Here is a 13,784-nt window from a genome sequence, read left to right as displayed (position 1 = left end):
AACTGGTTTTAAAATTGTTTAAAACTTTTAAAGAAAGTCTTAAAATAGAAAATAAACATTTGTAATATGGCTAATCAAAAAATAAAAGAAATATTTCTACACGACGACTACTATTTAATTATTTAAATCTAAATGCGAGTTCACGAAGTGGATTTTTTGCTCAAGTTGCACCTTTGCTCTTGCAAGTTCGATGGTATGCACTTAACAAGTTCAATATGGTTGTAAGATTTCTTGTTACCTAGGAAATTACCAATAGCCAGAAAAAAAAATTGAGTTTTAAGTAGTGACGTGCGAAGTTCGAAACTTCGATTGCGAATTCGAAACTGACTTATACTTTCGTTTTGAATGGAACTTTTTTTTTAGTTTCGAACCATTCGAATTTTTGAAGTATATTATCTTTGTTTCGAAGCAAACCCAAGGTTAATCGAATTTTATCGTTTAAAAGTGAAAGAAATAAGTTATACAGTACCACAATGGCGGATAGTAACGATGGTAATTGTCGAAGTATTGCCTGGAATTTTTTAGTAGGAAAAAACGAATGGCAATAGAATTATAGGCATTTGCAAAATAGGAACATGCAAGTTACCTGTTCAGTGTCCAACTGGAGCAACAACAGGTCTTTATGCTCACTTACGTGTTGCTAATCCGAAAGCGCATAAAGAGTGTGTAGCGAGAAATGAAGAGAACCGTAAAAGAAAACTTGCAGAACAAGAACTGAAAAATGAAAATAAGAAACAGAGTAAAGTTGATGATCTTTTTAACAAGAAAGCATATTGGTCGTCTAGTCATCCAAATGCCATCGCTATAACGAAATCGGTTGGTCGCATGCTTGCCATTCGACTTTGTAGAAGGCAGAGGATTTAAAGAACTGATGAAGTTAATGGAACCACAATATTTGGTGCCAAGCAGAACTACGTTTTCAAGATCAGTTACACCTGAGTTATATTGTAGTGTAAAACAGAAAACCACTAATCAAATATATCGAGATTTTGAAGATATTCCTTCATATTCATTCACAACTGAACTGTGGACTTCGAGGGCGCAAGTCTATTTATTTCTTTCTGCCTGTCATATTTAAGTCCTGAATTTGAGCTAAAGACATTTTCATTAGAAAACAAGCTGTTTCCAGGAGAACATATCGGCGAAAGCATTCTTGAATCTCTAGACAAGACTATTGATAATTGGGAACTTCTTCGGACTGTTCCAATTTATGCGTTGAGTGATAATGGCAGTAATATGAAGAGCGCCATGAATCTCTCACAATCATTTTATGATCTTTCTTGTTTTGATCATACTTTACAATTAATCATCAATAATGCCGTGAGTGAAATTGATGGAATGCAGACTGTCCTTTCCAAAAGCCGTCGTATTGCTGCCAGGCTACACAGAATTTGCACAGAGAGCAGAAGCGATTAGGAAAGGCAGAACGAGAACTGATAATCAATGTTGCTACTATGTGGAACTCGGATTACTTTATGCTGAAGAGATTATGCGAAGAAAAAGATGCTATATCTGCAGAGCTAGCAATAAGTAAAAAAATTGATAATTTGACTAATGCAGAATGGAAGCTTACTGAAGGCTCTCACACAATTCTTGCTCCATTTGAAGAAGCAAGTAGAGAATTATGTGTCAAGGACTACCCAACGTTGTCTATGAAAATTCTGGCTTTACATGGCTTAAATCAGCAATTGCAGCGATTCATCAATGATCCTTCACATAAGAGTTTGGGTGTACTTCTTGCTCGAAAATTAAAGTCAAAACTAGACCGACGATTTCCGCAACTCATATCAGCTTTGCCTGATGCAGCGTGTACATTTCTTGTTCCACGCTACAAATCCATCTTCTTCTCTGAACAACAGCAAGCTACTGTTGTAGACAGTCTTCATCAGTACTCTAAGGAATTCCGATCTCGTACTAGAGTTGGCGGAGGTGGAGATGTTGCCTTGAGCAGTACTGGTGTTGGCGGAGGTGGACATGTTGCCTTAAGCAACCATGACGCGAACTTAATTCAAGGTACAATTCCAAAACTATTACGTTTTATGTTACGTGATTAACACAGATTAAGACTTGATGGTAATGGTAATGGCCTGCAGTTCAGATTTAACTTTCAGATTTACTGCATTATGGTTTAACTTAATTACAGATGAATAAAAAAACAATAATGCATAGGTTTTCATTTCTGTTCGCTATTTTAGTTTTACATTTATTTATATTATATAATACTTTGTAGGAACATCTTCTAGTACTGGTGCTCCCGCTCCTGCTTTTGGAAGTGCTGGTCCTGGTTCAGGTCCTGGTCGGACATCAGCTGTAGCCTCCAAGCCAGGCAGTTATGGGATGACTTCGACTGCATGTTTACAACAGCAACTGCGAATAGGATGCTGCCAGTTGATGATACAGCTTCTGTGCAAGAGGAGGTAAGAATGTATATGATTGAACCTCCTATTGGAAGGAATGTTAATGTACTTGATTGGTGGAAAGTTAATCATCACCGTCTGCCGAAACTCTCAAGAATAGCGAGGGCATCATTGGCTATTCCAGTAACCTCTGTAAATTCGGAGAGATTGAACTCGACGTCTGGTAACATTGTTACAAGAAGGCGATGTAAACTGCTCTCTGAGCATGTGGCTGAACTAACTTTTATTCACGAAAATTTGTAGTATAGCAGATAGCAGTAGCGTGCCGAAGCCAGACTGCCCTGCCAGCCACAGCCAGTACAGTACACTGTAGATTAAGGTCTCGGACTCTCTGGAACCATTGCCTATACATGTACTACTACTTTACATAATTGTATTGCATTTGCATTCATTGTAGCATTGTACTTTTATTTGTATTGTATTATCTGTTAAACTGTAACTGTAAATATAATACTAGTCCTAGTCTTTATTCTATGCACTGCATTGCAAGCACTTGACTTGATTTTTTTTTAACTTGAGTTATTACACATTTTAATTGTATTGTATGATATTAGTCTCATTTGATTTCATTCACTTTTATTTGACTCTAGAGTCTAGTCTGTGTTGCTTAGTATTTTGTTTACATTGTAAAACTGCAATATGATTGGTTATTGAACATAAAATGTATAATGTTTCGTTTCTGTTCTGTGTTCTGTCACACACAATAAATTGTTACTATTTAAATACCAAATTTCAATATCAGTGCAGCGTACTTTCGAACCGAATCGAACTCGAACGAAAGTAGCTTAGTTTCGTTTCGAATCGTTTCGAACTTAAAATCTTGGTTTCGCACATCACTAGTTCTAAGGTTTGGGTTCCACGCTAGTCTTTGGTTTGACAAATTTAGGATCTTTCACGAGTTGTCTAATCTGTAGCCCATTAATAATACCAGCTTTTGATTTTAACATTTCTTGTACCAATTTTTAGCTTTTTCCGCACCGGCAGCACTTTTTATGAACAATAGTGTTGCTTGTTATGACTGTCCAGAGACAAATATAACAAGGGAACTTTGTGTACCAAACCTAGAAGAAAGTTAACTATTTTATCATGTCAACAAAAATGATCTAGTTGAGGTTTTGATACTTAACTTTTTCCATAAACTTGGAAACATTTGTTTATTCTTTTTTTAAAGTCGTTGAATGTGCTATAGGCATGGATCCGATGTTGTTTCCGTTATGAAGCAAAACACACTTTTAACTTCTTTTGTTGCTCTCTATAAAAAGATGCCGATCACGGTGCTGATAGTTTTTTAAACCCATTAGTTACAAAATACCATCAGCATCGTTACAAAAGATTAAATCCTTCTTTTGAAAAAGATATTGTAACAAGTTTTTTTCTCGTGTACGATAAAAAGTGATGCTGATTTCCGGACTTAGCAAATTTTTTTCTTTTAAACGAGGACCTAAAATTTCAGAAGCTTCTTTCGGTAAGTTCTGATCTCATTCTCACTCATATAGTTCATTCTAACTAAATGGTTTAGGCTCTGAAAAGCTATATTTGTAGTGTAGATCAGAGTCTTCATTTTACGCATTTTGTTCAGGCTCACAGAGATTTGGATTATCAGAGGATTTAAAATGCACTGGATTTTATCTCTTGTGGTTTGAATTGAGCATAATATATATTAGGATGTGACCACTTACTTCAACTTCAACGGTTAATTCCCTTTATTTTCACAACGCTGACGCAGCAGCCGTCATGGTTGCTTTGAGGTTTTCGTCAAACCATGGTGTTTCGAACTTTATTGCATCCTGGATCATAACCGTATGACATGCTCTACATTTCTGCTATACAATATGAAGAACCCATGGCTCGTCCTGAACACACAACTTTACTTTAAAACATTGATGATACGAAGCTTTTGGATTTAGCACACAACATCTTCTTGACGAACCCATATCTAACACAACAAGAAAATATATTTTAGCTTGCTATAATTCAAAAACAGAAGCTGTTAGAGAAAAACTGTTGCCGTATTTAAAAAAATGATTGTAAAATTGCGATAGATACAAAAAAAACTTAGGAAATAAACAACTTTTCTTTTTTTTTTGAATATAATCTCCTGTGTAACGAAATTATGACGATACGATTATATTTCGATACGATATTGATTATCGTAAATCTTTTAGTTATGGTTATAAAAACATCTTAAATATAGTAACGATAATAGCTTAAATATAGTTAAGATACGTAACTAGAACATTTACGACAATCAATATCGTATCGAGACATTTTTTTGTGTTGTCATAGTTTCGATACGCAGGAGCTTAGTTAACGGGTGTAAACTTACCGCACAATTTTCCATATTTTTTCAAACAAAATTTAATAGGGATCAACCTGAGAAGCAAAAAAAAAAAACTTTTTTCAGGTTAAGGTATCTGATTGACTCGTTTTTGGTTTATCAAACGAAACATTCCAAACGTTATTAGTCTGTTTTAGCAAGAGAGACTTTAGCAAGAAATTTTAATAGTAAAGTCGTCCTTCAGTGATCGAGTGTTTTTTTTTTGATAACAAAAAAAAAAACAACGGAATAATACTAAAAATTTATATTTTTTTTAAGACAAATATCCTAAAAAGAATATTTCGCATAAAATTTTGTTTTAAAAGTTTTTCAGAAATTTATCACAAATTACTAAAGCTTTAGACCAGAAAAAAAGATTGGACCAAATAAAAATTTCTAGTTTTGTTACGAAGGCGTTTTTAACGTCAAGAACCTGATGTTTTATCTTAATGAACTACTTAATGTGGTTATATTAAATGAAAGAATATAAGCTTTGTAATAAAATAAATTCAAAAACGCTTTTTTTACATTTCGCCCCATATTCATCGTTGTTTAACAGTGTACCACCTTTAAGATTATGATAATAATCCCCCTCGGCCTACTAACTTTTAATGATTATTAACGAGTAATATTTAAATATTATGTGGGTAGATGTAAGAGAAGGAAAATAAAAGACTTTATTGCTTACAATATAACATTTTAAAATTGAAGCACAGAAGAAACAAGTTAATTTTTTTTGTTTGATAAAATCAGTGTGAGTTTGGAACAGCGTCATAATTTGATAATACTAAACGCAGATCAACCTCTTTCCTACAACAATTTCGAGTATTTTATTTTGATTTTATTAAATAGAAAATCTACCTGATAAAACAATCATAAAAATTTTTAAGTAATTTTAATCCCAAGTTATATTCATGAAAAGCAATCATAAAAGGGTTAAAGTAACTTTATTCGCGAATTACCTTCCTGAGATAAAAGATCATAAAAGGGTTTAAGTAAATTTTTAACAACTGCAGTGTTATGTTCTACTTTTCATACATTAAAAAAACAACAAGCCAAGGAAAAACTTTGCTCACGGCTAACTGCTATCGTTTAAATATTTATGGAAAGAGGTTGGGTAAAGCTACCAGGATTGATTGTTTTACTCCTTCACGTGCAATGTTCTATTCAACAAAGTAAGGCTTTTATGAATCAAAAAAATTCTCAGTGAGGAAAAAGTAAAAAACAAAAAAATAATTCGTCTTTACATCTGTACGCAATATTTTTGCGCATATTGATTTTTGTGTCTTAAGGGCATTCTAAAAACTTGAACTTTTTAAAAAAAAGGTCGTTATTTTTTAATGTTTGTCAAATCAAGAATAATCCTTGAAGCCAAAATATTAGCCACTATATACTTCATTTATTCGATGTACAAATATTAATTGTACAGATAGAGAAAATGAAATGGCTGACGAAGAGATTAAGAAAAGTACTCTATCTTATAACTGGAGGAACCAGAAAAATGTTTAAGAAGTATAGAATTACAAACACTTGCAACATTCTTTGGTGGATAATAAAAGCCAGTAATAAATGAGCCTGAAACTCGTTTGATTAATCGGAAAGTCACTTCCCAACCAGAAATGTTACCATTAGCATTGCAAAGTGGAGCTTGCTTTGAATTCTTCTGAATGATCTGTATGACGGAAATCGGTTTGATAAACTTTGTTGTATGAACAGCGCCAATCATTAGCGAATTACATCGTAAAAACACGACTAAGATTTCCACCTTACAGCCAAATTCATTTTGGCACAACTTTGTACGATCTAATAAGTCCAAGTTTGAAATCATAACTTCTAAATAACGTAAAAGGATATGTTGCACGCCTTCTGACCAATTAAAACAAAACTTAATGCAAACTACTGTAAAGTAGGGTGGAGGGATGCTATTGGTATGGGGTTGGTTTTTCGTCTTGGGGTGTCGGAAGTATAGTTAAAATTAATTATAAAATGACTAGTGCTGTTTACGTCAATATTTTGAATGAAAATCTTGATGATAGTGTTGCTAAAATGGTTTTGGGGTCGTATACCTTTCAACTCAAGAACGAACCCATCCAACAACATATCACGTGAAGCTTCTAAGTGCTTTGAGATAAGTTCCATTAAAAAATATGCTAAGCCTACACAATTATTAAAAAACAATATATATACCTTATTATTCGTTTCGTAAAAATATCTTTGAGAAAAATTTATGTACACTTTTGTTTAATACCATCCTTCTAAACCATGTTTTTCTTTAAAATACCTTATTTGAACAAATGCCCAGCAAGCACACAAAGTTGAAACAACGTTGAAATAACGTTGATCGACGTTGATCAACGTTATTTCAATGTTGTTTCAACGTTGTGTGCTTGCTGGGTGCATGGCAAAAACTGTAGTTTTCTTAAAAGTAAATTTAGAAAGTTTTTGTTAAATAAGTACTCTACATGGTTGTTAAAATTCAATTTAAAAAAAAACATTTGTAAAAGACGTGAATTCGTACATTCAACTGACGGTTGGTGTACCTTAATTTACAGAGAATTATATTTATAAAAAGTTGTTAATGTTTTGTGTGTGTTAAGGAGTTATAAAAAGAAAAACTCTGATGACAGATGAATTAGTCCCTTAAACGACATAAAAATGTTTAAAATGGAACATCAGAGCTTGCAATCCAAATCAAGTTGATGCGTTTTTGTTGATGAGTTTTTATGGAGATAACTAAAATCATGTCTGATTACAAATACGTTTAACAAAAGATGAGCAGAGTAATTACTCTACATAAGACTACAAATGAGAAGTTGCTCAAACTAATATACAGATTAGTCCTGCAAACAGTTATGCTACTTTCTTGGTAAAGTGTCCGTTACAATTACTGTCAGATTACTGTTGTCTGGATACTAAAAGGTGGTTGCAATTCAATTGCTGTGGTGGGAGATTGCCCCAATCATAATGAAAATCTAGTTTAGGTGTAAAAAGTTCGCTAAACACTTTACAGCAAATCATTCAATAAGAAATATCAAAGTTTTTAGCAATGCCTGTACTCTGTATCTCTGGTGTTTCTGTATCTCTAGTGGCTGGGCATTGTTTGCAATAAATCGTGGCAAATAGACGCATAGTCTATAGAGAACCGTTAAGCAAGCACAGCAATTGTGAAAGTCGAAAAACTTTTATGAAGTAATATCATAATGGTAATTGTATTTTTTGTTTGGTTTAGTTATCTAAAACCAATACCTTTTTACAGCATCAATTAATTAATCGATCAGATATGACATTATTGGAAGGTGAAAACTTAAAAACAACAAAAAAAAAAAAACATTGTACTGAAGTTCAAAGAAACAAGGTATTCATAAAACTTGTTTTTTATGGTTTCATATGGATCAGAGCCAGGGTGTTAGAGGTTTATATCTGCCATCACCAAAACTGTGACCTTCTTTTAAATTTCTAGAAAGTCAATAAAAAATGTAATTTTTGTCAATGGACTCCAGAAGATGTTTACTTAATACTTTTGTATGCCAACATCAATAGCATTTGGATCAAATACTATTGCTGTTGGCATACAATAATGTATTGAAAACCATGTTTTGAAAAGTCTTGGGATACATTACAAGTTTATAAATTACAGAACAAATTGTAGTTTTGTTACTTTCGAGACTAACAAAAGGGGTGCTTTTTTCTTCAATGTATGAAGAAGTTTTATGGATTGTTCCAGCCTGAGAACCTGTAGACCATTAGTAAGAGGAAAAATTTTGGTTGTGGCAAATGACTTGGCAACAATCCCCTTTTTGGTAAGCTTTCTCACTGTAGCTTTAGACATGTTGAGGTCATTTATCATCCTTCTAATTGACTTGATGGGGTTACTGTGGATTTGACTTTTATGGCACTGACTAGCCTTGGCGTGACAACTAAAGGCTTCCTTTCTGGTCCTAGCCTACACTTGACATATCCTCGTGCTTTAAAACTATTTTTAGCAACTGTAAACTCTGTTCAATATCAATATCAATTAATATCAATATCAATATCAATATATTTCGTGTTAAGGGTGCTCCAAAAAACACAGGTTTTTCAGTCATGATTATCTGTGGAAACAGCATTTCCTTATGGAGCTAAGCAATTATCTCTTCACATTTGGCTTCCATTGTTGGAAATAAGATAACATCAGAAAATAAAACTATTTTTTGCTAGCTATTAACAAGTTTTTATTTTAAACAAGGAAAAACAAGGTCTGGAACAATTTTTTTTTCTGGTGCAAAACTTGTTTGAAAATATCTTTAAACTAATGACGTTTTTTGTGATGTATTCTGTAAAGCACAAGCCAAAGCAACTATTGTTTTGAGTTTGGGCAGCATAATATTCTGTCCATGATGATTTGTAAACCTGACAACTTTTTTTGTGCAGGCCCATCATGAACCAAACTTTTAAAATATGTTAAAATGTATAATACATTATTAAAGTAGAATCTTTTATGGTAATTATTTACCAAAGTTCAACAAGACAATAAAAATTTAGAAATTTTGTTTATTAGCTGACTTCATGTTTCACCTTTTCTTATAATCAAGGAAATCTAAACTATTTAATTATCCATATAATATAATCTAATAGTGTTTAAAATTACAGATTAAATAAGCATGCCTTTAATATCCAGCTGAATTTTAGATGACTAAACTACTGATATTTAAATTATACTAACAACAAGTTAAAATTATTTAAAATAATTTTTTTTCTTAACGACAGGAAAACAATATAAATGACAACTTTTTAATTCTAATTAAGATATGTTTTGTTATCTAACTTATCATGTTAAATAATGTTATGATTTCAATTGATTTAAAGTATATCAAAGCATGCTATCTTACATTATCTGTTAGAAAATATCAAATATATTTTATCTAGGATATTTATTATTCTGATTTTGCCAGATATTTTTTTTTATATAGTTAGTTTCTTTTTATTTAAATTTTTAATTTAAAAAGTGTTTTATTTTTTTTTAAACTGCACTTCATTTTTTTAATAGTTTAATGTTTATTTTTGTTTTTTTATGCACAGGTCTTGTGACATTCAAAAACTTTTCCTGTTCTTTACCAGTACAATCTAGTGTTCTAGTTAATGGAGGAGATTATACTATAATCACAGATGGATTATTTGAGTTGTTTGAAGTAAGTGGGCCTACTGATGGAGACCAAGGAACTTCGTACATTCATCCCATAGGTTGTACAAGTCCTCCTCTTTATTTTCCTCCAAAAAATTACTTTTGTTTGAATATGTCAAATGGAGATATATATTTGACAAGTTGGTATATTGAACGACCACCTAAGTTTAATTCAACATATACAGTTAAAATAAATCTTATAAACAACACAGAAGCAATAGTAGCTCAGTATATAGTATCAATCCACCTTCTGTTACCATCCTGTATCAGTTCAAGATCTTTAAGCTACTATTTCAATCAGATAGGTTCAAATGTGTGCAATAGTTACTTTAATTCTTCTCCATTGGTCCAAAATAATACACTTCCAAACTCCACTTTTGACTTTTTTAAAACTGAAAATATGTTAAGTATTGTGGGTTTCTCAATTACTTTTCCATCTGAATATGTGTTAAATACAAGTATGAGTCCAAAAATTGAGCTCCAGATAACAGATAAAATGAATATTGTATACTGTTTTTGTAAATATTATTTGGAAGTTAACAAAACTCAAAATATCAACACCCCCCTAACAACATGGTATAATACTGGAGATTCTTTTACAGTAAGTTTTAAAATCTCTGATTTATCACAAACATTTGCATTTCCTTCCAGAAGCACATTTAAGGTTGTATATATATCAGATTGGACAATGTGCTCAACAGCAAACTATCAATGCTTAGAAAATTACTTAAATTTCAATAAAACATATTCTTCTTGCAATAACCCTGATCCAGACTTTCTATACTCTTATGGAAAATGCTTTGGTAAGTGTTAATGCCAAGTTGTATGAACTTACTTGAAACCATTTTAAATAACATGAGAATATTCTTTAAAAGAATTGTATTAGGTTTTTAGGTAAAGAATAAGTTTTTTTAATATGGATTTCTTTCTTAGATCTACAGCCTGAGTTCAGAATTCCAGAGTTGACATCTTTCAAAGTGGTTTGCAGATATTACTTAAGAGTTGTTGATTTAAGAAATTTTGCTTATTTTATGTTGTTTAATGATACAATACTTGAAAATTCAAGGTTTAATGACTCAACACAATCATTACGTAAACGAAGAGATTTGCCCAGCTCAAATAAAATAGTCACTTTATATTTCAATGTGACTTACAAGTATAAAATTGGTTATTTCCAGTGTGGTTTTAATGATACAAGTATAACAAGACAACCAATTTTGTCAGAAAAGTTATATGTTAACATAGCAGGTAAGAATCATTTAGAAATATAGCATTACTCCTCATAAATGAAAATGTTTTGTAAAAACTACATAAAAATCTAATGAGTTCTTTCTTTACACATTTTAGCATTTAAATGCTTTCTTACTTCACAGAGCATGAATAAATGGAAAGAAAATGATTGATCATATGTATAGTTAATAGCATTTAATCCTAATTGATTCTTAATTACAAATATATGCTAATGTAGCATTTTTCCTCAAAAATTTAAGTTTTGTGTAAAAACTGCATAAAAGTATTACATAGTGTTTTTTGTTAAAATAATTGCATATCTTTTTCTAAACCATTATGTATCTATGGATGTCTTTTTCAGATTTGTACTTCTCACCATTAAACAATTCTTATGCAGAATTTGTTGCCGGTTCAGCATTAGTTGTTCCTAAATGCCATTTTGCTTCAACAGTCCCTACCATTCCTATTAAAAAAACAGATATATTTTGGGTTAAAGATGGTGTCATTAAAATTTATGCAACTGAAGATCCTACAGCATTGGAGGCAAATGGAGTAGAACAATTTTTTTTGTTTCCTCCTTTGCAAATTGAAAAAGCTACTTTTTCTGATGGTGGTATTTACCAATGTGCAGTTCAAATAGCTGACCAAATGGAACATCCAGTGTTTTCAGATAAGTTTAAAGTCAAAATAAATGGTAAATGATTTGTATATGTTTGATTTTCTGGTTTAGGATTGTTTTAGTAGCATTATTTATGCTTAGTATAATGTAAAGTTTCTTTTCTTCACTCTTGCAACATTTTTTTCAAAGTCTTTATCAGATAGTGTTTTTTTATTTTCAGCCCAAGAAGTTGAGTTTCTTTCAAAAATTGAGTTTCAAAATTTAAATAACTCTGCAATTTTGTTTAACTGTACTTATAAGGCCCAACAAGATCTCTCTGCTTTTTCATATTGGTTGTTCAACGGAAAGATCCCTAGGAATGTATCTTACACATTAGAAAGAAGTAGTGAGCTTTATGAGGTGGCACCACTGCATATTGATAGCTATAATATGATTGGTTCATACCAATATGTTATATTTGATAACAACACCATGGATAGAGAAATCACTTCTGAAGCTTTTGTTATTCCAAAGCAACCAGGTAGAGTGTGCAAATTGTTAGTTTTTTTTTATCCAAAATTGGCAATATGGAAATATTGAAAAGTTGCTAATTACTTTTTAATGTTTCAGATCCAGTATTTGTAAATAATCCTTCTCTCAATGTTGATGGAATTAATCAAGTTGGTCATTTCAACAATATAATTGGTTGTATCTTTGATACTTACTTTGAACTTAAAGATGAAGATATATATTTTATTAAGGATGACACTTATAAACTTTCCACTACTTCTTATTTGAAAAATGAATCAATGTTGCCACCTTATAGGTATAGGTTTGCTGATCTGAACATTGAAAGAATAAGCTATAGTGATCTCGGTTACTACCAATGTGCAATAAATATAGTTGGGTACTCTATGAAGGAAATTAGAAGTGACCGTGTTGATTTGCAGTTACCTGGTATGTTATGATGAATTAAATATTTTTTTGGAGCTTTTAGTAGAAGCAAATTTTAAAGGTTTTTTAAAATGTATTTCTTTAAAGTTTTAATGTTATTTTTAGATACTTCAAATACAAAGCTTATTTTGAAGTTAAACACACCATGGGCTAATGAATATTTGAGCCAATCTTCAGCAACCATTAATGATTTTAAGAATGTTGTTAAAGAAAATGTAAGCACTTTAGAACTACCTTAAATTTTTCTTTTTATTTAATTATTGTCAGCCATTTGATTTATTGTATTTTAAATGCACTTTTCTGTGTTTGTAAATAGTTAAGCTGTTTATAACTAATAAAAAAGGTTTTTTTTATTTAACTGTTATAAATGAATTCTTTATGTAGCTATTAACAAAAGAACCATGAAGCTTTTCATGAAATTGCCAGATTCCATATCATTCCTAAAGTTTCCAATTTTTTAACTTGGGAACTTTTATATTCTTAACTTTCTAGTTTAGTGCACATTATTTATTTAGCTATTTGATTTCTTACTTGTGATTAGTTTCTTTATTTCAAGCATAGTCATATTCTTTATTTCTAATGCTTTATAGCTATAAAGAAAGTGCAAGCATGTTATCTGTGCTAAAGGTGTTCTAAAGCACTGACTAACTTTTGATTTTTCTCTTTTATGTTTAGTTTTCAATCTACCAAAACTTGTGATTCATATTTTTCTCATTTTTTCTGTTGTTGCAAAAAACTAAGTTTGTTATGAATAGCTTTAGCAGTTCATAGGAATCTTTTTATGAATTGCTTTTTTTATTTTATTTTCATTTTACCAAAACTAACTTCATACCAAATTTTTTTGTAAAGAATTTGTTTTGCCATGAATAACTGGATTTAAAATGTAAAAAAATATTACAAAAAATGTTGAAGTATATTTCAAAGTTTTATTAACAATCAGATTACAGGTTATCACTGATACTAGTAATATATTTTAAATGTTTTAAATGTTTTATAATTTAAATAATTTTAAAAGATTTAAAATAAATTACCAGTATCAGTGATAATCTGTAATCTGATTATTAATAAACACAATTACTAATGAAGGTTTACTGTATATTAGTGTAA

General features: G+C 31.1%; 2 protein-coding genes and 1 long non-coding RNA gene across 8 annotated transcripts in view; 2 read left to right on the top strand and 1 right to left on the bottom strand.

Moving 5' to 3' along the window:
- The first annotated feature begins 278 nt into the window (after positions 1-278).
- LOC145197543 (zinc finger BED domain-containing protein 4-like) lies at positions 279-2,868 on the top strand. The gene is made up of 2 exons (XM_090079439.1): positions 279-2,013; positions 2,231-2,868. The coding sequence occupies exons 1-2, from the start codon at positions 1,455-1,457 to the stop codon at positions 2,419-2,421; spliced, it is 750 nt and encodes a 249-aa protein (XP_089935565.1). The 5' UTR covers positions 279-1,454; the 3' UTR covers positions 2,422-2,868.
- The window catches only part of LOC149891603 (uncharacterized), a 16,570-nt gene continuing 4,952 nt past the window's right edge, over positions 2,167-13,784 (bottom strand). Inside the window, exon 2 of the long non-coding RNA XR_016449987.1 lies at positions 2,167-4,353. This is a non-coding gene — a long non-coding RNA (uncharacterized LOC149891603). The remainder of the gene's footprint in view (positions 4,354-13,784) is intronic.
- LOC145197914 (adhesion G protein-coupled receptor G2-like) overlaps positions 5,684-13,784 on the top strand; it is an 18,423-nt gene continuing 10,322 nt past the window's right edge. For 4 of the 6 annotated variants that reach the window (XR_016449985.1, XR_016449986.1, XM_090079432.1 and 1 more), the window contains exons 1-7: positions 5,684-5,909; positions 9,793-10,698; positions 10,829-11,143; positions 11,487-11,819; positions 11,965-12,264; positions 12,354-12,680; positions 12,783-12,892. Coding sequence is in view for 4 of the 6 variants with exons in the window: in XM_090079432.1 (XP_089935558.1) it covers positions 5,837-5,909; positions 9,793-10,698; positions 10,829-11,143; positions 11,487-11,819; positions 11,965-12,264; positions 12,354-12,680; positions 12,783-12,892 (2,364 nt within the window). In the remaining 2 variants the exon portion in view is untranslated. Of the gene's footprint in view, positions 5,910-7,090; positions 7,938-9,792; positions 10,699-10,828; positions 11,144-11,486; positions 11,820-11,964; positions 12,265-12,353; positions 12,681-12,782; positions 12,893-13,784 lie in introns of those variants that run through there. The other 2 variants (XM_090079433.1, XM_090079434.1) reach the window with 2 other exon arrangements.

Source organism: Hydra viridissima, unplaced genomic scaffold (assembly GCF_058129835.1).
Source record: "Hydra viridissima isolate aposymbiotic clone 2 unplaced genomic scaffold, HvirCarnegie_v1 scaffold_2, whole genome shotgun sequence".
Classification (NCBI taxonomy): Eukaryota; Metazoa; Cnidaria; class Hydrozoa; order Anthoathecata; family Hydridae; genus Hydra; species Hydra viridissima.
The sequence above is the reverse complement of the archived record's forward strand: the minus strand, read 5'-3'. Positions and strand labels throughout refer to the sequence as shown.

Bases quoted from the DNA above. Each gene is read 5' to 3' on its own strand.
- LOC145197543 (XM_090079439.1), top strand. From the start codon at position 1,455: ATGTGGAACTCGGATTACTTTATGCTGAAGAGATTATGCGAAGAAAAA. The intron at 2,014-2,230 runs GTACAATTCCAA...AATACTTTGTAG, and splicing joins TGACGCGAACTTAATTCAAG to GAACATCTTCTAGTACTGGT.